The sequence below is a fragment of the Diceros bicornis genome, chromosome X, assembly GCF_020826845.1.
Source record: "Diceros bicornis minor isolate mBicDic1 chromosome X, mDicBic1.mat.cur, whole genome shotgun sequence".
Taxonomy (NCBI): Eukaryota; Metazoa; Chordata; class Mammalia; order Perissodactyla; family Rhinocerotidae; genus Diceros; species Diceros bicornis.
The window spans coordinates 70,658,236-70,684,748 of record NC_080781.1 but is presented as its reverse complement, the minus strand read 5'-3'; the positions used below and the strand labels follow the sequence as shown (position 1 = coordinate 70,684,748).

The 26,513-nt window shown below is 37.4% G+C and overlaps 1 protein-coding gene across 1 annotated transcript in view; it reads left to right on the top strand.

The window, feature by feature from the left end:
* The window catches only part of LOC131401175 (fibronectin type III domain containing protein 3C1-like), a 50,314-nt gene extending 26,052 nt beyond the window's left edge, over positions 1 to 24,262 (top strand). The window contains exons 19-27 of the mRNA XM_058536242.1: positions 3,578 to 3,683; positions 4,416 to 4,519; positions 4,734 to 4,847; positions 5,847 to 5,996; positions 19,709 to 19,983; positions 20,537 to 20,749; positions 21,450 to 21,616; positions 22,873 to 22,994; positions 23,495 to 24,262. Coding sequence (XP_058392225.1) covers positions 3,578 to 3,683; positions 4,416 to 4,519; positions 4,734 to 4,847; positions 5,847 to 5,996; positions 19,709 to 19,983; positions 20,537 to 20,749; positions 21,450 to 21,616; positions 22,873 to 22,994; positions 23,495 to 23,833 — 1,590 coding nt within the window. The 3' untranslated portion in view covers positions 23,834 to 24,262. The remainder of the gene's footprint in view (positions 1 to 3,577; positions 3,684 to 4,415; positions 4,520 to 4,733; positions 4,848 to 5,846; positions 5,997 to 19,708; positions 19,984 to 20,536; positions 20,750 to 21,449; positions 21,617 to 22,872; positions 22,995 to 23,494) is intronic.
* The last annotated feature ends 2,251 nt before the right edge of the window (positions 24,263 to 26,513 follow it).

The following is a 26,513-nucleotide window of genomic DNA, read 5'->3' as shown; positions in this document are numbered from 1 at the left end:
TATTCCTTTGTAGGTTGTTTTCTTTTTCTCCCTGATTTTTGACAGTTTTATTATCATGTGTCTTGGAGAAGGTCTTTTTGTATTGAGATAATTGGGTGTTCTATTTGCTTCGTGGATTTGTATACCCAGTTCCTTCTCCAGGTTTGGGAAGTTCTCAGCTATTATTTCTTGAAATAAGCTTTCTGCCCTTCTCTCTCTCTTCTCCTTCTGGGATACCCATTACCCTTATGTTGCCCTTCCTAATACAGTTGGATAATTCTCTAGAATGTCTACATTTTTTTGTCTTATTTCCCTTTCTTCTTCTACCTGCATCATTTCTAGGTTTGTGCTTCAAGCTCACTAATTCTCTCTTTCATATGATCTTCTCTATTTCCGATGTTTTCTAATGCATTTCTCATCTCATTTATTGAGTTCTTCATCTCCAGAATGTCTCTTTGGTTTCTTTTTTTTATAGTTTCAATCTGTTTAGTGAAGTATTCCTTCTGTTCATTGATTTTATTCCTGAGCTCAATGAACTGCCTGTCTGAGTTTTCTTGTAGCTCATTGAATTTCTTCATGACAGCTATTTTGAATTTTTTACCAGTTAGATCACAATCTCCCATGACTTTATCTTTGGTTTCTGGAGAATTGTTTTCTTTTTGTAATGCCATGGTACTGAGGCTTTTTGTGGTGTTTGCTGAGTTACTCCTCTGCTGGTGCATTTGTTGTAGCAAACATGTTTTTTTAATTTAGGTATATCTTTGTTTTGATTCAAACTTTTCAACTGCTTAGAGATTAGAAGCCTTCTTTTATTTTTCAGTAGGTCGCACTATAGCACTAGTTTTTGGTTTCTCTTACCTGAACTGCATCTGGCTATATTTGAAGATCTACATGTTCCACCCTCTAACACCTCTATTTGGGGTTTTGCTGGTACTCTCTTTGTTGCAACCTGCGCTTCTGGGGGGTCACTGATGCCTTGCTGTTGCTGGTGTTGCTGAAGTCACTGGCTTTGCCATCTAGGGCAAAGGGATGACTGACGCCTCAGCCACATCCAGGATCACCGGAGTTGGAAACTCTGCCACCATGGTTGGGGAAGGGGGAGGGTAGGGAGGGAGCCTGGTGTGTGGGGCACCATCTCAGCTGTTGCCAGCTACCTTGTGGTCACTGGCACCATGGCGGTTGGGATATAGGAGTCCTTTGTGGACCTCCACTGCAGCTATTAGGCTCCAAGCCACAGCCAGGTGGCCCAGGATTACAGGGCTCCACCTCTACTGATGCTCTGCTTCTTGTGGCCATAGGTGCCACTGTGGCTGGCTGGCTGGCTGGAGTCACATGCGCAGCTCTACTGCTACCCACTGAGTTCTCTGGGGCTGGGAGAAGCTGGCTCAGCCCCTGTGGCCAGTGATCAAGGATCCTGGGCTCTACTTCTCCTGTTCCCCCATTTAGCCTCTTCTGTGTGCTCCAATTCACCCACCTTTGTATGTACCAACATATGGATCTTTCCAGAATCCTGCTGTGTTGTGCACTGTAATCTTTGTTGGGTTATGGATGTTTCACTTACTGTAGATTAAAGAGGAGAGACAAAGGAATCCTCTCACACTGCCATAATGTCTCGATTTATGGCTTTATTTTATTATATTATTAGAACAACCAAGCCAAATCCTTTGAGACTTACTCCAAACAGCATTCATCATATCACTGTTTACTTGGTTTTATATGGAATTGGGATGCTTTATAAAGCACGAATGTTCTTAATGGCATCTAGAATGGTGAATCATTTCCAGAAGGTTTTCAATTTACTTTTCCCAGATCTATCAGAGGAATCACTATCTATAGCAACTATAACCTTACAAAATGTATGTCTTAAATAATAATACTTGAAAGTCGAAATTACTCCTTGATCCATGGGCTGCAGAACGGATGTTGTGTTACCAGACATGAAAACAACATTGATCTTGTTGATATCTCCATCAGAGCTCTTGGATGACCAGGTGCATTGTCAACGAGCAGTAGTATTTTGAAAGGAATCTTTTTTTCCGAGCAATACGTCTCAACAGTGGGCTTAACATATTCAGTAAACCATGTTGTAAATAGATGTGCTGTCATCAAGGCTCTGTTGTTTTATTTATAGAGCACAGGCAGAGTAGATTTAGCATAACTCTTAAGGGTCCTAAGATTTTCAGAATGATAAATGAGCAGTCGCTTCAATTTAAAGTCACCTGCAGCATTCGCCCCTAACAAGAGATTCCGCCTGTCCTTTGAAGCTTTGAAGCCAGGCATTGACTTCTCCTCTATGAAGAGCTATGAAAATCCTAGATGGCATCTTCTTCCAATGTAAGGCTGTTTCATCTACGTTGACAATCTGTTGTTTAGTGTAGCCACTTTCATTAATTATCTTAGCTAAATCTTCTGGATAACTTGCTGCAGCTTCTACATCAGCACTTGCTGCTTCACCTTGTACTTTTATATTATGAAGACGGCTTCTTTTCTTAAACCTCATGAACCAACCTCTGCTAGCTTCAAACTTTTCTTCTGCAGCCTCCTCACCTCTCTCAGCCTTCATAGAATTGAGGAAAGTTAGGACCTTCTCTGGATTAGGCTTTGGCTTAACGGAATGTTGTGACTGGTTTGACCTTCTTTTCAGACCACTAAAACTTTCTTCATATCGGCAATAAGGCTGTTTTGCTTTCTTATCATTCATGTGTTCACTGGAGTAGCACTTTTAATTTCCTTCAAGAACTTTTCCTTTGCATTCACAACTTGGCTAACTGTTTGGTGCAAGAGGCCTAGCCTTTGTCCTATGTTGACTTTCAACATTCCTTCCTCGCTAAGTTTAATCGTTTGTAGCTTTTGATTTAAAGTGAGAGACATGTGACCCTTCCTTTCACTTGAACACTTAGAGGCCATTATTGGGTCATTAATTGGCCTAATTTCAATATTGTTGTGTCTCAGGGAATGGAGAGGCCTGGGGAGAGGAAGAGAGAGACAGGGAAACGGCCAGTCAGTAGAGCAGTCAGAACACACACAGCATTTATCGATTAAGTTCACCATCTTATATGGGTGCAGTTTGTGGCACCCCAAAACAAGTACAATAGTAATATAAAAGATCACTGATCCCAGATCATCATAACAAATATAATAACAATGAAAAAGTTTGAAATATTGCAAGAATTACCAAAATGTGACACAGAGACATTAAGTGAGCAAATGCTGTTGGAAAAATGGCACCAATAGAATTGCTTGACTCAGGGTTGCCACAAAACTTCAATTTGTAAAAAATGCTATATCTGGGTCTGGCACTGTGGCCTAGTGGTTGAGTTCAGCACCCTCTGCTTCAGCGGCCCAGGTTCGGTTCCCAGGCGCGGACCTACACTGTTCATCGGCAACAGTGCTATGGCAGTGACCCACATGCAAAATAGAAGAAGATTAGCAACAGATGTTAGCTCAGGATGAATCTTCCTCAGCAAAAAAAAAAAAAAAAGCTATATCTGTGAAGCAAAATAAAGCAAAGTGCAATAAAACGAGGTATGCCTGTAAATGTTTTACAAAACTGAACTTGAATTCAGTATAGTCATAAGGTATTTTGTATTTCTCTTAGCCTTCAGATATATTGACTATTCAAACACCTCCTCTTTCTCCTGCATCTTGCTGTCCTCCACCCTTGAATGGTAAAGCGAAGTCCAAGGAAACCAATATACAATGTGGTGAGACTTCTTGTGTGATTGGAATGACTGCACCTAAATTTCTTGTTTTGTAACCTCTGATTTTTATATATTTAATGTTATTAAAGTGGAGCAAATGGTTTTCTTTTACTACAAAATCAAATAATGTTTAGAAAATTGTTTCTTACTTAGTTGAAATCACAAATTTTTTAAATGTCTGGAAATTAAATTAAAAAGTTAGTTGACACAAATTAATATAATTTGAGTTTTCTGTTACTTTTTTTAGTGTTTTAACATAGAGTCTTCTTAAATTATTTTATATTACTTTAAACACACTTAAAATTACTGGCAAATTTTTTAAGTTTATTTTTTATATATTTTTTTCAAAATCTTTATTTTTGCATTCAGGGTAATATGTTCTAATAGCTTTGCACATCTTGTTATTTGTTACTTATGACAATTCTATGCTTCATGCAGTTTTTTTTTTTTTCGGATAAAGTTTTTTTTTTTTTAATTTTTTTGTTTATTGCAGTAACATTGGTTTGTAACATTGTATAAATTTCAGGTGTACATCATTATACTTCTATTTCTGCATAGATTACATCATGTTCACCACCCAAATACTAATTACAACCCATCACCACGCACCTGTGCCGAATTATCCCTTTCCCCCTCCTCCCTCTCTGCTTCCCCTCTGGTAACCACCAATCCAATCTCTGTCTCTATGTGTTTGTTTATTGTTGTTGTTATCTACTATTTTGTATGTTTTTATAGACAATCCTGCTAATGGAAACTCTGAAGCACTTGCATGTGTCAAAAAGGCAAAAGGTAACCAAGACGACACACAAGGGCACGCTGGCTCTGAAGCAAGATGCGTAGTGAGTAAATTAATTCCCGAAGAAGTCACAGTTTCTGGTTAAAAGCAGAAAATAAGGCTGGGGAAGTTATATTGTTCAGTTGACCCATTTGTATTTCATTTCACTTTGGATGAATATATGCTTCTACTTCCTCTCAAGGTGGGGAGTGACTATGACCCACGCCTGCACAATCATTTATGTGTTTGCTTATTTGTTTGTTTATGTTTATTTGTAGTTTGGATCTCATTCAATGAAGTGTGAAACTGTGACAGTCCCAAGCCCTCCTTCTCAATGTGGTACACCTGTGCTAACCTGCAAGGGTCCAACCTGTGTTGCTGTTAGTTGGGAAGTATGTTGTCAATTTATTTTTATTAATTTTGGTGATATAAAAACAGAGTAGTTGGTTTATAAATTTTATGGGAGGGCTAGAACTCCCTACAGAGTTAGAGTTTAGATTACGGTTTCACAAATCTTGCACCATGATTCTAGAACACACCTAGGACCTGATACTAGTGCCATTAGGAGGTCCAAGGCTATGATAATCCTGTTTTCCAGATCCTATGTTTATGGAGGATAATAAATTTGGAAAACCAAATAGACTGTTAATAGGTAGCTAATTGAATTTTTAAACCCAAAACAAAGAGATAATAAAATTAAAGCAACGTATAAACTTAGTAATTTTTAAAAAGCTTCATTGGGATAGCTCTGGTAGTCTTTGTTTGCATGTAACTCTACAGCATGACACATAAGAAATGTGACTATGAGGTAATGAAGCTTAAAAAAACACAATTTTTACGTCCATGTGAATATCGTTTCATTCAAACTAATCAAACTCAAAAAATAATAATCGGCCTAGTTATTAGGCCACCTAAGTACCTTCAAATTTTTCTTCCCTTTTTCTCAGACTCTAACAGAGGATTTTTAGCATTGACACAAAAGCTTTAGTCTGATAATAATACATGATGAGTGTGATTACATCACTGCACAAAAGCCAGAGAGTACTGGGGTTTGTATTTGATTCCACTAATCAATAGTAATATTAAGCCACATTAATATATCTAAGTTTGGTCTTTAAGTAACACATTTGAAAATAATTTTAATAAATTAAAAATAAGAATTCATCAATATGTGAGATTAGCCAATCCTTTCTCTTATTTTATTTGAGCCTTTTAATGTTAATTACAGTGTTCTGCCCTATATTTAATTATTTTTACATGTATCTATATCTCATATCATTTAATAGATTATAAGCTTTGCCACTGAAAGGATGATGTTCTAACTCTCTAGTATCTAGTATAGTGACCATTTATAGAAATAACTCAATTTCCATGTTTGTTGCATCTTTCAGATTCCTGTATGTAATGGTGCTGAAATCACTGATTACAGACTAGAGTGGGGACAAATTGAAGAATCAATGCACTTGATTTACACTGGCCCTTGTCTGAACTATGAAGTTAAAGGTCTCGTTCCTGCAACTACATATTTTTGCAGAGTTCAGGTAATCTTAACAGTTCTTCCAATGTAAACAAGACAGTGGTTATTAACCCACGCTATCTACATTCATAATATTGGCATCATTTCCGGTGTGGAGACCAGAAGGGAGTCACAGACTTCCAAATCTTAAATGTTCCTCATATTTACCAAGAACATTCTGAGCTCCTTCATCTGCCATTTAAAGCCCCACATAATCTGGCACCTACTTTCTATTCCAACTTGATCTGTCATTATAGTCTCTACAGTTCTTTCCCAAATCTCCCTGAACTTAAGAACCACCTAAAATGCTTGTTTAAAACACCGATTCCTGGTCTACAGCCATACCACACTGAACACGCCCAATCTCGTCTGATAAAACACTGATTCCTGCACCTCCACTCAGACCTATTGAATCAAAATTTCTATCCAAAGACTTGCTAGTCTGTATATTTAAAAAGCACCCAAAGTAATAATTATCATCAATTAGGAAAAACTGCATAAACTATTTCAAACAAACAACTCTACCACCACCCACAAGTATGTCTCGTACATTTGTTCATACTATGTTCTCTGCCTATCTTGTCCCATAAAACCAAGCTTTGCATGAATGCTTCCTTGAAAACTTTAGCTGGAAGCCATGTCTTCCTCTTCTGAACTACTAGAATTATAAGACTCATAACTTTAAGGTTTTCGGAGACATTCCAAATTTAGAATAACCTGATATGTTGTCTCCATAAAGTTAAGCCATCAAATCCTAGGAGCCCTAATACTGGGCATCTAAGGTACATCTCCCAGATTGCCTTTTATAACTGGAAGTTGTTTTTTAAAAAAGATTCATCATATTATTTGGGTGTCCCTATTTTTTGTATTAGAAAAATGCTCTCACAATATGTATTTATTAGTTAGAAGGCTACTGCAATAGTCCAAAGGATAGGTGAGTTTATGAACCTTTAAGTCTGCTACAGTGTGAATGCTGAGACATTAATGGATTTGAAAGATATTAGAGAGGTAAAAATCAATGGAATCTGTTCCTGCCAAGACAGGGTATTCCCATACCACCCAGGTCCTCCCTCTTACAACTAAAAACCCTGAACATAACACAACAAAGAAGCATAGGAGGACTCTGACTGGTGGAAAGAAAGCAAAATATCTTTCCAAGTTGTGAAGGACCTTGCAACTTGAGGAACAATACAGTGGTGAGCCCCCTGGGTTTTCTTATCACCTCCGATATATCCCAAAAAGGGTGTGGGAGAAACCTCCAACTCAAAACTGCCAACAGGGACAGACAGAAAAAAACCTTAAAGAAAAGCCTGTTCCCCCACCCCCAGCAAAATGACTGGGAAAATGGTAGCCTAACAACAGAAAATTTTTTAGGTAATACTTTACTCTAGCCAAACATCAATGGAAAAATCACACATATCCTGCCATTCCTCACCCTGAAGTTTCAACAGGCCAACTGGGAATATGACCATCCAACTCACCCCAGAAGCAAGCAACATGCTCCACTTTCCCTACCCAGTGATTTCAGTTTTGACTGGGCCAAGCAGGGAGTTAATCTTCCACCCCCTGCCTGGCAGAAGCAGGCAGTGCTTTGCTTCCATTCCCCTGCTGATGGGTGTCTGTATGGCCAAGTGGGGAACTTATGATCTTCTATACCTCTCTGAGGGAAGCAGGCAGGAGCACTCTACTTCTGCTGCAGGGATAGTGTTGGCAAGCTGAGCTTCCATGCCCATCTAGCAGCAACAGACTGGTGTTGCTGAACAGAAAAACAGAAGAAGGTGGTGTGATTCAGGCTAGATAGCACTCCACATTCCTCCTATTCCTGTGTCAGCAAGACCTAGTGAGAAGCTGAACATACATTTCCACATACCAGCACTGAGACTGAAAGAGGATATGGGAAGCAGGGCTCATCATCATTCAGGTCGCCCCTTCACCTGCTATCAGTAGTGTCCAGTGGAGAGCTCAGCCTCCATCTCTACTCAGCATCAAGGAGGCAGATCTAGGTGGTGAGAGGCTATCCTACTTGGCATGCCACTCCCCTCACTCCCTTCTGCTTGTGTCATTAAGACCCAGCTGGGAACTGATCTTCTACCCTCACCCTGCAGGAACACAAGAGGTGTTAGTTGGTCCTCCACTTCCCCCCTCCATGGTATCAGCAGGGCCCAGTGGGGAGCTGAGCTTAAACTCACACTCATAAACAGTGATGCAGTGCAATAGTTGCCTTACTCTTCCTAGATAGGTATCAAAGGGGCCTAGACAAGAGCTGAACTTCCACCCTACCCAACCTTTGCAGTATACCTCTAGAGGGATACAGCCTACTAAAAACAGATTAAGACCCAGAGTCTCATAATATAATAGTAAAACTGTCCAGAATAAATAATCATTTGTCATAACAAGAACCAGAAAAATGACAACTTGAATGACAAAAAACAATCAACAGACTCTGTGATGAATCAGAGGTTTGAATTATCTGACAAAGATTTAAGCAGCGATCAAAAATGCTCCAACAAGCATTTATGAGTTATCTTGAAACAAATGAAAAAAAAATCTCAGCAGAGAAATAGAAGTTATAGAAAAGAACCAAATTGCTAGGGCCGGCCCCATGGCTTAGCGGTTAAGTGCGTGCACTCTGCTACTGGCAGCCCGGGTTCAGATCCCGGGTGCGCACTGACAGACCACTTCTCCGGCCATGCTGAGGCCGCGTCCCACATACAGCAACTAGAAGGATGTGCAATTATGACATACAACTATCTGTTGGGGCTTTGGGGGAAAAAAAAGGAGAAGGATTGGCAATAGATGTTAGCTCAGAGCCGGTCTTCCTCAGCAAAAAGAGGAGGATTAGCATGGATGTTAGCTCAGGGCTGATCTTCCTCACAAAAACAAGAAAAGAACCAAATGGAAATTATGAAACTGAAAAATAATATAACCAAAATAAAAAACTTACTAGATGGGCTCAGTAGTAGAGATAACAGAAGATAGAGTCAGTGAACTTGAGGGCAAATTAACAGAATTTACCCAATCTGAACACCAGAAAGGATTTAGAAAAAAGAAAAAATGAACAGAGTCTTAGGGACATATAGGACAATTTAAAAAGAGCTAATATTCATATCATTAAACTCCCAGAAGGAGAGAAGAGGAAGAGTGGGAATGAAAAATTATGCAAAGAAATAATGAAAACTTCCCAATTTGGGGGAAAACATAAACCAACAGATTCAAAAAGCTGAGAAAATTAGAAATCAAGAATACAATCCCATTGACAATCACAACAAAAAGAATAAGACACCTACGAATAAATTTAACCAAAGAGGTGAAAGACTTTTGCAGTGAAAACTATAAAAAAACTGTTGAAAGAAATCAAGAGAGATGTCTGGAAAAATGGTGGCATAGGAGGACTCTGAACTCATCTCCTCCCGTGGACACAACAAATCTACAACTACCTGTGGAACAATTACCTCTGAGAGAGAACAGGAAACTGGATAAAAAGAACCCCCACAACAAGGGACAACGCTGACAGAGGTGGAAGAGTCAGAAATACCCCTCTGCTGAGGAAAAAAACACATTTTAGCTACAGCGCTGCATGGCCAGGAGCAATCTTAAGGTATGAAGCTTTTCCCAGAGGAGTGGAAGGATCTGAGTGGGAGATCTATGCCACAATAAGCATCCCAGCCTTTGAATTCAGCACAACCAAGACAAGTGCCCATAATACCTGGCTTTGCTGGCTTTTGAAACCAATGGGGAATATGCCCAGAAAAACTAGTGAAATTCAGAGAAAGAAAAGCCTTCTCTTAAAGGGCCCATGCACAGATTCACCCATTCTGGAAACTAACACAAAATCACCAGAAAGAAAGGTGCATAGTCCTTTCACTTGCTAAGCTCTCAGCACATCTCAAAGAGGCAGGAGGTGGCTGGGCCTAGTTCCCCAGAGACTGAGACACTGGTGGCAGCCATTATTGTGACCTAGTGCAGGCATGATGACATGGACGCTGTTGGACACCATTGGATTTCTTCCTCTGGCCTGTTAGTACGGGGTTTGCCCTGCCCACTAGAACACCAATTTAATCAAGCACAGCTAGGGCAAGCAGCCTATCCTAGGGACTGGCCCTGCCTACCAGCAAGCCCACAGGGAACTAGTGGGCCTACATAGGTGGGGAGTGTGGGACCTCTACAGTGGGGCAAGTGGGTACACCTCAGTGGGGCAGGACATGCACCCGGGGCAGGACTGTGTTGATGGGCTGTGTGGGCCAGCAGGCATTGGGGTGTGTTGGCTGCAGCAGACGTGTGCCACTGGCCATCTCAAACAGCTACACAGGGGATCTGCCCTGCCTTCCAGTGCCTGAAATGACTGTGTGCTGCCACTCCTGGGGCCAGCCCCACCCAGCCGCACTCCTGAGAGAGCTGACAACAGCCTCACAGGCTGGAGGCCTACAGCAATTATGAGCACCTGAGCTTAAGAACAAGCCATGCTGAGGACCTGATTCACTTAACAGCAAAATAGCAGGCAGTGTGTACTATTAGACCTTGCAGCCAACTGTGCTGGGGCTTGCCCTACTCAATAAAGTAAATAAAGTGACCACAGGAGCCACATGCAGCTGAGCCTTACAACCAGCTAGCCTGGGGACCAGCCTAGCCTACCTGTGCACCCGCAGCAAGAGCAACCCCACCACAACAGAAGGGCACATGAAGCCGACACAGGGGCCACTCCTGGAACATTTGGAACTGGTGACTAGAGGGAAGCACATTGCTGGGCCCCATAAGGCATCTCTTGCATAAGGCCACATCTCCAAGAACGGGAGACGTAGCTGATGTACCTAATACATAGATATAGGCACAGAGAAGTAGGCAAAATGAGAAGACAAAGGAATATGTTCCAAATAGGAAACAGGACAAATCTTCAGAAAAAGGACTAAATGAAACAGAGATAAACAATCTACCTGACAAAGAGTAAGAACTAATTACCATAAGGATGCTAACAGATCTTGGGATAAGAATAGAGGAATACAGTAAGAATTTCAACAAGGCACTGGAAAATATAAAAAAGAACCAATCAGAGCTGAAGAATACAATAACAGAAATGAAAAATTCACCAGAGGGAATCAACAGTAGAGTAGATGACACAGAAGAATGGATCAGCAAGCTGGATGAAAGAGTAGAGGAAATCACCCAAGCTGAACAGAAAAAAGAAAAATGAATTAAAAAGAACAAAGTCTAAGGGACCTCTGGGACAACATCAAGTGTACTAACATCCTTATTATGTTATATAATATATATTCTCTGGTGTCCCAGAAGGAGAAGAGAGAGACAAAGGGGCAGAGAACATATTTGAAGAAATAATAACTGAAAACTTTCCTAACCCAAGGAAGAAAACAGACATCCAGGTGCAGGAACCACAGAGAGCACCAAACAAGATGAACACAAGGAGGCTCACACCAAAACACATTATAATTAAAATGTCAAGAATTAAAGGGAACTCTCATACACTGCTGGTGGGAGTGCAAACTGGTGCAGCCACTATGGAAAACAGTATGGCGATTCCTCAAAAAATCAAGAATAGAACTACCATATGATCCAGCTATTCCACTGTTGGGTATTTATCTAAAGAACTTGAAAACACCAATTTGTAAAGGTACATGCACCCCTGTGTTCATTGCAGCCTTATTCACAATAGCCAAGACTTGGAAGCAACCTGAGTGCCCATCAAGGGACGAATGGATAAAGAAGATGTGGTATATATACACAATGGAATACTACTCAGCCATAAGAAACAATGAAATCCAGCCATTTGTGACAACATGGATGGACACTGAGGGTATTATGCAAAGTGAAATAAGTCAGAGGGAGAAAGTCAAATACCATATGATTTCCTTCATTAAGCAGTAGATAATAACAACAATAAACAAACACATAGGGACAGAGATTGGATTGGTGGTTACCAGAGGGGAAGAGGGGAGGGAGGAGGGGGAAAGGGATAATTTGGTGCATGTGTGTAGTGATGGGTTGTAATTAGTATTTTGGTAGTGGACATGATGTAATCTATGCAGAAATAGAAGTATAATGATGTACACCTGAAATTTTTACAATGTTATAAACCAATGTTACTGCAATAAACAAAAAATTTAAAAAAAAGAATTAAAGATAAAGAGAGAATCCTAAAAGCTGCAAGAGAAAGGCAACAAGTTACATAGGAAGGAAACCCCATAAGGCTATCAGCTGACTTCTCAACAAAAACTTCACAGGCTAGAAAGGAGTGGCACAATATATTCAAAATGCTGAAAGGAAAAACCTACAGCCAAGAATACTCTACCCGACAAAAGTTATCATTCAGAAGGGAAGGAGAGATAAAGAGTTTTCCAGACAATCAAAAACTACAGGAGTTTATCACCAATTAACCAGCCTTACAAGAAATGTTAAAGGGACTTATTTAAGTAGAAAAGAAAAGACCACAAATAGGAATAAGAAAATTATCAAAGAAAAAATCACTGGTAAAGGCAAATATACAGTAAAGGTAGTGGATCAACGACCTATAAAGCTGATATGAGAGTCAAAAAGCAAAAGTACGAAAAATATCCATATCCATGATAAGAAGTTAAGGAGTATACACAAAAAAAGAGGTTAAATATGATATCAAAAACATAAAACGTTGGGGGAGGGGGGTAAAAGGGCAGGGCTTTTAGTACAAGGTCAAACTTAAGAGACCATCAACTTAATATAGATTGCTGTTTACACAAGTTATTATATATGAACCTCATGGTAATCACACACCAGAAGCTTATAATAAATACACAAAAAATAAAGAGAAAGAAACCCAAACATAATACTAAAGAAAGCCATCAAATCACAAGGCTTCCCTTGAGTGAGAGAAGAAGAAAGGAACAAAGAAGAACCACAAAAACACCCAGAAAACAAGTAACAAAATGGCCATAAGTACGTACTTATCAATAGCTACTTGAAATGTCAATGGACTAAATGCTCCAATCAAAGGACATAGGGTGGATGAATGGATAAAACACAAGACCCATACATATACTGCATACAAGAGACACACTTTAGACCTAAAGAGACTCACAAACTGAAAGTGAGGGGATAGAGAAAGATACTCCTTGCAAATGGCAATGAAAAGAAAGCTGAGTTAGCAATACTCATATCAGACAAAATAGACTTTAAAACAAAAACAACAACATGAGACAAAGAAGGGACTACTTAATGATAAAGGGAACAATCCAACAAGAGGATATAGCACTTGTAAATATTTATGCACCCAACATAGGAGCACCTAAATATATAAAGCAATTATTAACAGACATAAAAGGAGAAATAGTAACACAATAACAATAGGGGACTTTAACATTCCACTTACATCAATGGATAGATCATCCAAACAGAAGATGAAAAAGGAAACATTGGCCTTAAATGACACATTAGACCAGATGGACTTAGTAGATATATACAGAACATTCCATCCCAAAACCACAGAATAGACATTCCTTTCAAATGCACATGGAACATTCTCCAGGATAGATCACATATTAGGGCACAAACAAGTCTCAATAAATTTAAGAAGATTGAAATAATACCAAGCATCTTTTCTGATCACAACAGTATGAAACTAGAAATCAACTGCAAGAAGAAAACGGGAAAAGTCACAAATATGTGGAGATAAAACAAAATGCTACTGAACAACTATTGGGTCAATGAAAAGTCAAAGGAGAAATCCAAAAATACCTGGAGACAAACGAAAATGTCATGCCACAATTTATGGGATACTGCAAAAGCATTACTAAGAGAAAAGTTTGTAGCAATACAGGCCTACCTCAAAAAATGAGACAAATCTCAAATAAACAACCTAACGGTGCACTCAATGGAACTAGAAAAAGAAGAACAAGCAAAGTCGAAAATCAGTAGAAGGACAGATATAATAAAAATCAGAGTGAAAATAAATGAAATAGACACTAAAAAAAACAGAGAAAAAAATCAATGAAACCAAGAGCTGGTTCTTTGAAAAGATAAAATTAACAAAGCTTTAGCGAGACTCACCGAGAAAAAAAGAGAGTAGGCTAAAATAAATAAAATCAGAAAAGAAAGGAAAAATTACAACAGACCTCAGAAATACAAAGGATTATAAGAGAACACTATGAAAAGCTATACGCCAACAAATTGGATAATCTAGAAGAAATGGATAAATTTCTTAGAATCATACAACCTTCCAAAACTGAATCAAGAAGAAATAGAGAATCTGAATAGACCAATACTAGTAAGGAGATCAAAGAGGTGCTCAAATACCTCCCAAAAAACAAAAGTGCAGGACCAGACAGCTTCCCCGGTGAATTCTACCAAACATTCAAAGAAAACTTAACACCTTTCCTTCTCAAACTCTTCCAATACATTGAAGAGAAGCGGAAGCTTCCTAACTCATTCTATGAGGCCAACATTACCCTGGTACCAAAACAAACAAGGACAACACAAAAAAAGTAAATTACAGGCCAATATCAGTTATGAACATAGATGCAAAACTCTTCAACAAAATACTAGCAAATCAAATACAACATACATTAAACAGATCATACATCATGATCAAGTGGGATTTTTTTCCAGGGATACAGGAATGGTTCAAGATCCGCAAATCAATCAACATGATACACCACATCAATAAAATGAAGAATAAAAATCACATGATCATCTCAATAGATACAGAAAAAGCATTCCACAAGATACAGCATCAATTTATGATAAAAATTCAATAAAACGAGAATAGAAGGAAAGTTCCTCAACATAATAAAGGCCATATATGACAAACCCACAGCTAATATCATACTCAACAGTGAAAAGCTGAAAGCTACCCCTGTAAGAAGGAGAACCAGACAAGGATGCCCACTTTCACCACTCTTATTTAACATAGTATCGGAAGTGCGAGTCAGAGCAATCAGGCAAGAAAAAGAAATGAAAGGGATCCATATTGGAGAGAAAGAAACAAAACTGTCACTGACATGAAAAACATTCAACTGACATGAATGTTTATATAGAAAACTCTAAAGAATCCACAGAAAACTATTAGAAATAATAACCCAATACATTAAAGTTGCAAGATACAAAATCAAATACAAAAATCAGCCGCATTTCTATACACTAACAATGAAATAGCAGAATGAGAAATTAAGAATAAAACCCCATTTACAATCGCAATAAAAAGAATAAAATAGCTATGAATAAATTTAACCAAGGAGGTGAAAGACCTGTACACTGAAAACTATAAAACATTGTTGGAAGAAATAGAAGAAGACACAGAGAAATGGAAAGATATTCCATGCTCATGGATTGGATGAATTAACATATTTAAAACATCCATACTTCCTAAAGAAATCTATAGATTCAATGCAATACCTATCAAAGTTCTAATGATATTTTTCATAGCGGTAGAACAAAAAATCCTAAAATTTATGTGGAACAGCAAAAGACCCTGAATAGACAAAAAAATCCTGTGAGAAAAGAACACAGCTGGAAGTATCACTCTCCCTGATTTCAAAATATACTACAAAGCTATAGTAATCAAAACAGCATGGTACTGGCACAAAATCACACAGATGAATGGAACAGAATTGAGAGCCCTGAAATAAACTCACACATCTACAGACAGCTAATTTTTGACAAAGGAGCCAAGAACATACAATGGAAAGAGGAAAATCTCTTCAAATAAACGGTGCTGGGAAAACTGGACAGCCACATGCTAAAGAATGAAAGCTGGGGGGCCGGCCCCGTGGCTTAGCAGTTAAGTGCGCGCGCTCCGCTGCTGGTGGCCCGGGTTCGGATCCCGAGCACGCACCGACGCACAGCTTCTCTGGCAATGCTGGGGCCTCATCCCACATACGGCAACTAGAGGGATGTGCAGCTATGACATACAACTATCTACTGGGACTTTGGGGGAAAAAAATAAATAAAATTATCAAAAAAAAAAAGAAAGCTGGGGCTGGCCTGGTGGCGTAGTGGTTAAGTTTGCACGCTCTGCTTCCATGGCCCGGGGTTTGCAGGTTCAGATCCCAGGCACAGACCTATGCACTGCTCATCAAGCTATGCTGTGGCAGCATCCCATATGCAAAATAGAGGAAGATGGGCACAGACATTAGCTGAGGGCTAATCTTCCTCAGCAAAAAGAGGAGGATTGGCAATGGATGTTAGCTTAAGGCCAATCTTCCTCACCAAAAAAAAGAAAAATAAAATGAAAGTAGACCATTATCTTATACCATACACAAAAATTAACTCAAAATGGATTAAAGACTTGAATGTAATACATGAAACCATAAAACTCCTAGAAGAAAATATAGGCAGGATACTCTCTGACATCAGTCTTAGCAGCATCTTTTTGAATACCATCTCTACTCAGGCATGGGAAACAAAAGAAAAAATTAACAAATTGGATTACATCAGACTAAAAACTTTCTGCAAGGCAAAGGAAACCATCAACAAAATGAAAAGACAACCCACCAACTGAGAGAAAATGTTTGCAAACCATGTATCTGACAAGGGCTTAATTTCCAAAATATATAAAGAACTCATACAACTCAACAACAAAAAACAAACAACCCAATCAAAAATGGGCAGATGATATGAACAGACATTTTTACAAAGAAGATATACAGATGGCCAACAGGCACGTGAAAAGATGTTCAACATCACTAATTATTAGGGAAATGCAAATCAAAACTACAATGAGATAGCACCTTACACCTGTCAAAATAGCTATAATTAACAAGACAAGAAATAGCAAATGTTGGAGAGGATGTGGAGAAAATGGAACCCTCATACACTGCTGGTGGGAATGCAAACTGGTGCAGCCACTATGGAAAACAATATGGAGATTTCTCAAAAAATTAAAAATAGAAATGCCATACAATCCAGCTATCCCACTACTGGGTATTTAGCCAAAGAACATGAAATCAACAACTCAAAGAGATTTATGCATCCCTATGTTCATCACAGCGTTATTCCCAATAGCCAAGATGTGGAAGCAACCCAAGTGCCCATCAAGGGATGAATGGATAAAGAAGATGTGGTATATATACACAATGGAATAGTACTCAGCCATAAAAAAGACAGAATTGTCCCATTTGCAACAACATGGATAGACCTTAAGGGTATTATACTAAGCCAAATAAGTCAGACAGAGAAAGACAAATACCATATGATTTCACTGATATGTGGAAAATAAACCAACACATAGACAAGGAGAACAAACTAGTGGTTACTAGAGGGAAAGGGGTGGGGGGAGAGTGAAAGGGGTAAAGGGACACATATGTATGGTGAGGGATAAAAACTAGACTATTGGTGGTGAACACGATGCAGTCTACATAGAAACTGAAATATAATAACGTACACCTGAAATTTACACAAAATAAGCCAATATGACCTCGATAAAATAATTTTTAAAAAATACAATACGATTTATGATCAGTCCAAATAAAATGAAATATTTAGGTATAAATCCAACAAACCATGTACTGTACATGTATGCTGAAAATTACAAAATGTTGATTGATCAAAAATACTTAAGTAACTAGAGAGACATATCATGTTCATAGATTGAAAAGACTTGACATAGTAAAGATGTCAGTTTCCCCCAAATTGATTTATAGGTTTAATGCAGTTCCTATCAAAATCCCAGCAGGATTGTTTATCAATACATGCCATCTCATTCTAAAATTTATATAGAAAGTTACAGGACCTAGAATAGATAAATCAATCTTGAAAGAGAAAATTAAGGTTCAAGAAATCACTCTACTTAATGTATACTATATACTACTATATAACTACAGTAATCAAAACAGTATAGTTATTAGTGTATGGTCAGATACCTAAGTTGATTGAACAAAAGAGAGAACCCAGAAATAAACCCAGACAAATATGCCCAACTGTTTTTTGACAAGATGCAAATAAGTTAAGGATGGCCTTTTTAACAAATTACCCTGGAGAAACTGGATATCTATAGGCAAAAAAAAAAGTAAAATCAACCTAAACCTCACACCTTATACAAATAATTACTCAAAATAGGTCATAGAAAACTGAAAATTAAACTATAAAACTTTTAGAAAAAAATCACAGGAGAAAATCTTCAGGATATAGTCTAGGCAAAGTGTTCTTAATCTAGATACCACAATCACAAGCCATAAAATGAACAATTGATAAATTTGACCTTCTCAAACTTAAAAACTTTTTCTCTGTATAAGACCCTGTGGAGAGGATGAAAAGACAAGCTACAAACTCAAAAAGAATCTTTACAAAACACTTATCTGACAAAGAACTAATATCTAGAATATAAAAAGATCTCCCCAAACTCAACAATTAAAAATCCAAACAACTCAGTTAGAAAATGGGCGAAAGGTGTGAACAGACAATTCACAGAAGAGGATATGCAGATGGCAGATAGGCACATGAAAAGACCTTCAACACCATTAGCCATTAGGGAAACACATAATGAGATACCATGACACACCTATCAGAATGGCTAAAATAAGAAACAGTGATAACACTAAATACTGGTAAAGATTGGGAAACTGGATTACTCATACATTTCTAGTGGGAATTAAATCCACTCTCGAAAAGACTATGGCAGTTTCTTACAAAACTAAACATGCACCTACTATATGCCCAGCATTCTTGGGCACTATCCCAAAGAAATGAAAACTTATGTCCAGAATAAAGACCTGTACCTGGATATTCATAGTACTTTTATTTGTAAGAGCCAAAAACTAGAAGCAGCTAAGGTGTCCTTCAACAGGCAAATGGTTAAACAATATGTAGTACATCCATACCATGGCATACCATTCAGCAATAAAAAGAATCAAACTACTGATACACACAACAACTTTGATGGATCTCAGGGGGATTATGCTGACTGAAAAAAAGCCTATCTGAAAAATTTACATACTGCATTATTCCATTTATATAACATTCTTGAAAAGACAAAATTATAGGGATGAAGAAATTACTGGTTGCCACAGATTAGAAAAAGGGAGAGGGAGGGAGGTTGCTGTGGCTATAAAAGGGTAGCACAAGGCATTCTTGTAGTGGAACTTCTATATCTTAACTGTGTTGGTGGTCACATAAAGCTACACAAGTGATAAAACTGCACAGAACTAAATACACACACAAATGAGTGCATGTAAAGCTGGTGAAATCTGAATAGTCTAATGAATTTTATCAATGTCAATTTCCTGATTGTAATATTGTACTATAGTTATGCAAAATGTTACCTTTGGGGTAAAGTAGGTAAAGGGTACATGTGACTCTACAATGATCTCAAAATGAAAAGGTTTTACAAAATCAATGAAACTTAGTGAATGGATGTGAACTTCAGGCTACCACCAGCAGAAACTACAAGATGAAGAAAAGGAAGAAAGTTCAGTGGGGTAAATGATGAGTTCAGTTTGGGTATATTTTTCCTGAAGTGTCCATATTAGCACTCTTCACTTACCTTCTCATATTTAGACTCTTCATCTTCCTAAATATGCAACCTAAAGATTTCAGCATGTATGTCAGCATCTTAGAACTATATTGTTTCATATTACAATATATAAATCAACAGGTTATACATCTTAAATTTACACAATGTTATATGTCAATTATATCTCAAATTAAAAAAGAACTATATTGTTAGAACTTGAGTTTAAGAAAATTTATTTTGTTTTTATGCAACAAATTGGTTTATGCACCAAAAAAATAATGAATCTCTAAGAGCGTACACTTTTTCAGGCTGTAAATATAGTTGGAGTTGGAATGTTTGGAGGAACTGGTATGGTAACCACACCAGCAACTGTACCAGCAGTAGTACCAATGCTACATGAGGTTGAAAACAAAGTTCCAGCCAAATTGGCATCATCTTGCATTGCTATTCAGTGGGAGGAACCGGATTGCCATGGCTCTCCAATCACTGGATATAACGTTGAATATGGAGACAGAAAACTTTTGACTGTTGATAGAGTAACAGAATGTCTTCTGAAAAATCTACAGCCTGATACCACATACAAGTAAGTGGCTTATATCTTACTCTGGGTAGATGGAAAGTTTTTTGAAAATTTTGAGCAAATCTACATTTGTATGTTTTATATGGTCTACATAATATTTCCTTTGAAAGAAAGTTCCACTGTTTAGAAAAACTTGGCATTGCTAACAGCCATTTTCTCCTTCTCATCAAGAATTGTCAGTAATGGGGCCAGCCCGGTGGTGTAGCGGTTAAGTTCGCGTGCTCTGCTTCGGCAGCCTGGGGTTCACAGGTTCGAATCCCGGGCGTGGACTGACATACCGCTTGTCAAGCCACGCTGTGGTGGCATCCCATATAAAGTAGAGGAAGATGGGCATGGATGTTAGCCCAGGGCTGATCTTCCTCATAAAAAAAAAAAAGAATTGTCAGTAGTGATCATGAAAATTGAAGATTTTTGTCTCAAAAATTTGTCTCTAATAATTAGTATAATATGATGGTTAATATCCTAAGTAGGGTTACTAGGGGTTTAGCTTAAATGTAGAAAATTATTTTCTTTTCTAAATCTAAATTAATATAGTTTTTTTTCTTCTCACCACTAGAATCAGAATTCAAGCTATCAATCATTATGGACTAAGCCCTTTTAGCCAATCAATAAGAGCCAAAACCAAGCCACTACCACCTGAGCCTCCACATCTTGACTGTGTGGTCTGTGGACACCAGAGCCTCAAACTGAAATGGGGTAACTCTTCAAGCAAAGGGTTACTTTCCAACCTTATAAGCTACAATTTGTTAATGGGAGATCGATCTGGCAGGTAAACTATTTTTACTATTTAACATGTGTTATAACAAGAATGTTCTAAAATTTTCTACATTAATCCTATAATCTAAAGTGGTTTCAATGAACTAATAGATGTGAAAGCAGCCCATTATGTTAGATATGCTTTCTTAAATTTCTACTGATAACTTAGCTTTCTATTTGTGTGTGTGTGTGTGTGTGTGTGTGTGTGTGAGGAAGATCAGCCCTGAGCTAACATCCATGCCAATCCTCCTCTTTTTGCTGAGGAAGACTGGCCTTGGGCTAACATCTGTGCCCATCTTCCTCCACTTTATGTGGGACACCACCACAGCTTGGCCTGACAAGTGGTGCATTGGTGCATGCCCGGGATCCAAACCCGGGCCGTCAGCAATGGAGCACACGCACTTAACCACTACACGACGGGGCCATTAGCTTTCTATTTTTGTGTTCTTCTAAAACACTTCTTTCTTTATACAACATACATTAATACCAGGGAATAGAAGTTACCAAAGATATATGAAAGCCAACACCTTGCTATTATGATATTTACAGCCTGATTTTTTTCTTTTGTGTTTTACCTATTAGGCTTCAAGTTGATTTATTTAGGCCTTATTGAAGTTTTAAAACCAGTTCTAAGTCAGTTATATAGAATTATTTGTACCTGTATCCCTGTTGATTAATAATATTGCTTCCCCCATCTCAATTCTCACTCCCAGATTTTGTATCATTTACAATGGACCTTGTCAGACTCACAAAGTGCAAAGACTGAGTGAATATACTCAATACAAATTTAAAATCCAGGCATGTAATGAAGCTGGTGACGGACCACTGTCTGGTATCTATACCTTCACTACAACCAAAACCCCACCAGCCACACTTAAAGGTAAGTATTATAAGCCATGACAATGAAGATTGCATTAATTTGAGTTCCAAAAGCTCATATATAAAACTCCACAGTAAGGTTTATTTTAAGTATTCAAGAATATAATACCAAAAGAAACTAGTACTCAATTATGGATTCAAAGAGCATTGTAGAATTTAATGAGACTCCCAGAATCATAATATTTAAAAAATATCTTTGAGATCAACCAATTCAGCCAATCACTCTATCACCACTGCCATTTTTTAAGGGGAAGGAACTGAATCCCCAAAATGGTAAGTAACTCAGCTAAAGGACACTATGAGCCAATGGCAGAGCCAAAATTAGAATTGTAGGCTCCTGATTCTCGTCATAGTTCTCCTTCAAATTTGTCATGATATCCTTTCCTTGTTATGTCTTATATTTTCTCAAATGGATTAATACACAAAACTCATCAACTGATAGGTGTGATTATATTGATTAAAGCTGAAAAAATAAGACTATGTAAACTTAGAATTTGGTACATATTTAGTACAAATTTGTACTGTCGTATTTGGCAATTAGTACATATTTGGTAATTTCTGAAACTCTGAATCTACTCTTCTTTGAACAGTAAAATAAACTGCTGTCTATAATGTATAACGAGGCCAATTTGCAGTCATGAAAGCTTGAACTTTGATGATTTTTTCCTTCCCAGTTTGAAAGTTGTTCCAGTCCATCCACACAGGAGTCCAATCACTATTATGAAATACTTTGTTTTCAGTGTAAAGCTAACTGGAACATATTGGAATTAAACACGACTTAGACCACAATAATGCATTGTTCTCTTTATATGTATTTAAGCCCCGTTTTCCTGAAATGTAGAGAGATTAATAACATGAAATAAAGATCCTGCTCTACACAGTTGCTGTGATCATAAAATTATTAATGTATGTGAAAATGCTTCCAAATGTATGATGCATCATATAAATATGATGCAAGAGATTATACCAGTTGGGATTAAACAATAGTTTAAAAGTTGTAATAAGATCTTACTAGAAAAATGAAACATGCATTATTAATTGATAGTTTTAAGTTCTTAAAGTTTTTATTACAATTATTAAGATGCCTGATGGTGTAGCAAAAGGCTTAACAATAAGAACTATAACTATATATTTCTTAGATTTAAGCCTACACAGGCAGCCTTTTAACAACCATAGAAAATTGTATGAGAAACTTCAATGTGTTCAAGACCATCTAGGACAAATGGAATCCTCTAAACTGAAATTCTCTTTTTCTAGCACCTAAATTACGTCAGGTGAATAGCAATATTTGCGAGGTCAAATGGGAATCTTTGGAGCCAATAAAAGGAGATCACATTGTTTACAATCTTCAACTCATCAGTGAAAAAGGAACTGACCTGGTAAATTCTTGCACATTTAATCTTTAAAATTTTATAGTTTTTTATCCTGCTGGGGATTAAGCTCTTGTCAAGGAGTAAGATATTGTTTTAGGATGTTTAAAGTAACTAAATATTGTCTATAATCCCTATCTGGTCCCTGAAGTTTCATGTAAGTAATACTTATTTTTGAATAATCAGCTTATTCATTTAATTAATTTATTACTATTGAATGATTTGTCATTTCTAGATTCTGCTGACCACACGCACAAGTCATTCCAAACCAAATGCAATTAAAGTTTAACAATTATAAGTCTTTGTTATTTCTTACATTGAACAAAATTACCTAAACAGTACTGGGTCCTCAGGACATTAGAGACTGTAAGAGTAAATTTCTGTTTTTGTTGTGCACATATTCATGAAATGAATGGATGCATTCATATATTTTCTGTTGTCAAAAACCATACCATATTATTTTATTTGGTAAGAAAATATAATTTTCACTTTGACTCCTTTTCCTGTAGATTTACAAAGGACCGAACACTTCATTCTCCTTTTCGAACTTTCTCCCAAATTCACATTATCGCTTCAAGGTCTGTGCTGGACGCCAATATCAGACTTCTGCTGGGATACAAGAGCTCTGGGGACCATATAGCCCCAGTGCTCTGCTCTCAACTCATAAGCAACAGCCAGGGGCTGGCAAAGGCCGTGGAGGAAAGGGGAGAAGCAGCCTGAGTGAAGAAAAAAATGAAAAGACCAGGATAGAGATGAGTGATGATACGTTTGTTCTAATCCTTGTGATAGGATTTGCACTAGTTGCCATTCTATGTGCTGTTGCAATTCAACACTTCCTAATCAATTAATCTATTTTTTTGCATTTTTACTTTTTTAGGAAGTTCTAAAATAAATTACATAAAATATAGAAATTGCTAGATACACTTCAATTCTTACTTACAAGTAAATCTCATTTAGTAGAAATCCTTACAAACATTTACCTGATACCAAAAGAACTGCCTTACTTTCAAGAAAATCGATGTGACAGCAGAAGATATTTTTTTAGGAAATAATTTTATTTTAAATTTGTGAATTTTAGCAATAAAAACACTTTCACTTTTATGTACAACCATCTAAAACCTCTCATGAAAACTATTCTCTGCCTTAATTTTTCAAATGAATATTTTGCAAACTTTTTAGAAGTATGAGAGAATACCAGCATTTTGGAATTTTATTTAGAACAAAGTGGGAAAAATCAATTCTACATGTCAACTTACATTCATATGAAATAATAAAAAAGCATATACCAACCTTCTGTACTGTAATTTTTTCAAAGTAACATATTCAGCTGTTTGGCTTGTGCCCTGATAATTACTTTGATAGTATGAAAATAGTAATTTATAGCACTTTGGGAGTAGAAGTAGGGAAGTGGGGAGCCATTTTATACTAGCATTCTAAACTCTTTAAAACACACCCAGTGTTGATCACCCCTCTAATCAGAATGATGAAACATTATACATATGATGACTCATATTTTTACACGGTCTATTAAAATGATTTATTCTGAAAATTTATGTGTTCACATCCATTTCTAGTTACAAATGAAGCATCTCTTGTTTATTACCATAATTCATCCTCCAGGAGCTGTTTTGGCAATCTTGCAAGGGAGACATTATCCATTCCGTTCCAAAAGACTGTTTCTTACCTATATTGAAAATGTTTAAACATTATATCCTATTTCAGAGTTTTCTCTTTGTGTTTCAAAACTGAAAATCATAAATTTTAGACAAAAGTGTCAATTTTTATGTGAGCTAATAATTTTGGCATGTCCAATGACATTATCTTTCACTGAGTATTGCACTGATTTGTGGTATGTTATGGAATGTTGACTGAGGTGGTTGCTGTTCAATTTAGAACTTGAGGTATAGTTTAAAATATGGAAAATATAAAATAGTTTTCACCAAAACTAAATTGTGGTACAGTATGAATCCACATCCTACAAAGTATGTCTCCTTCATATTTTTATCTTTCTTAGAGATTATTGAAAATATCTTTTGATTTAAAATATCCTTTGAGATTGATAACTGGACTGAATACATTTTAATCTGCTAAAATAAATGTTTTGCAGCTTCTATGTCTCACATACCTACATTCATCAAACTAATGCAGAACCTACTATTTCATTTATTAAAGCATAACTATCATAGGAAACATTTTTAAATACCAGCAAAAATTATTCATCTACTATTATTGAAATGGGATTTGTGCAAGTTTATTTATTTGGAATAATTATCCCTTTAATATTACATGTTTATCTCCTCCCAAAGAAATTATAAAAATCAGTTCAAGATGTTTTTAATTGCCTTTAAGATATTGTTTTATGAGTCTTGTTTCTGGCTTCTTTCTAGTTCTAGGGCATTGTATATTTGATGTGATGGGCTGAGTATCAGAAAACTAAGGTTCTAGTCCCATTTCTCTTACTAACAAGTTGTGTGACCTTAAGCAAATCTTTTCCCTTCTGTCGGCATCTATTGTGTAAAATATTGATAAATAAATCTGACAAGATAGATGATACTTAGAGTTCCTTTCACATCTAAGAGTCTATCCTGATAGATAATTTAACTATATATAGGCATACAAAACTCAGGCAGATTAAAGTCATAATTCTACATAGCAGTAGACAAATAGCAATCAGGCACAGTTGCAAAGAGCTGAAGACACCTACTAGGTACCTTCTTGGGTCCAATTTGCTGAAATCCCTATTCTTTCTTGGACTCCAGATTTGCCTTGCCTATTTCCTTCTCCAGTGCTATGACTGATGGCTTTTTTCTTCTACAACACTGGAAAACAGAAACATCTCCAGAACATCTAGCTACTTTCTTATCCATGCAGCAAGCCCATAACTGCTTCCTGATTGCCTAAGAATTATTTAGCACTAGCTACATTAGGAAATAAAAGGGTGAAGAGGTCCCATTAGTGAATGGTCTCCCTTCTTAAAACACACAATCACCCAAGATTTGAGCAAAGAAAAGCTCATGAAAAGGAACTCTTGGTGGAAATGACATGATGTCAATGACTAACTCAGATACACATAGTTTTATGCCCCTTGAGGGGGGTTCCCATCTTGACATACCTTTGTCCCACAGATGTGCACTGCTTCGCCTTTAATACATGTGCCCAACTGAGATTAAAACCCCCTTTCTGGATTAACTGTAAACAGGCCCAAGAGATCCTACTGGAGTGATGGAAATGTTCTAAAATTGGATTGAGGTGATAGTTGCATAACTCGGTAAGTTTATTAAAAATCATTGAAGGAGTGATGTCAGCATCGTGGCAGAGTGAGTTGTTTCCTTTGTCTCTCCTCTCTCGGTTAAAACTAAACATTCATTAAGCAACAGAGGATTTCCTACACAGAACACTAGGATGCCTGAGAGATCCATGCAGCCATACATCTCAAGATGGGTGGACTGGATCCTTGGGAAGCAGTGGAACTAGGTAAGAAGACCCCTCCCCCTTTTCAGCGGCAGCAATCAGGGTCACAGGTCCTGA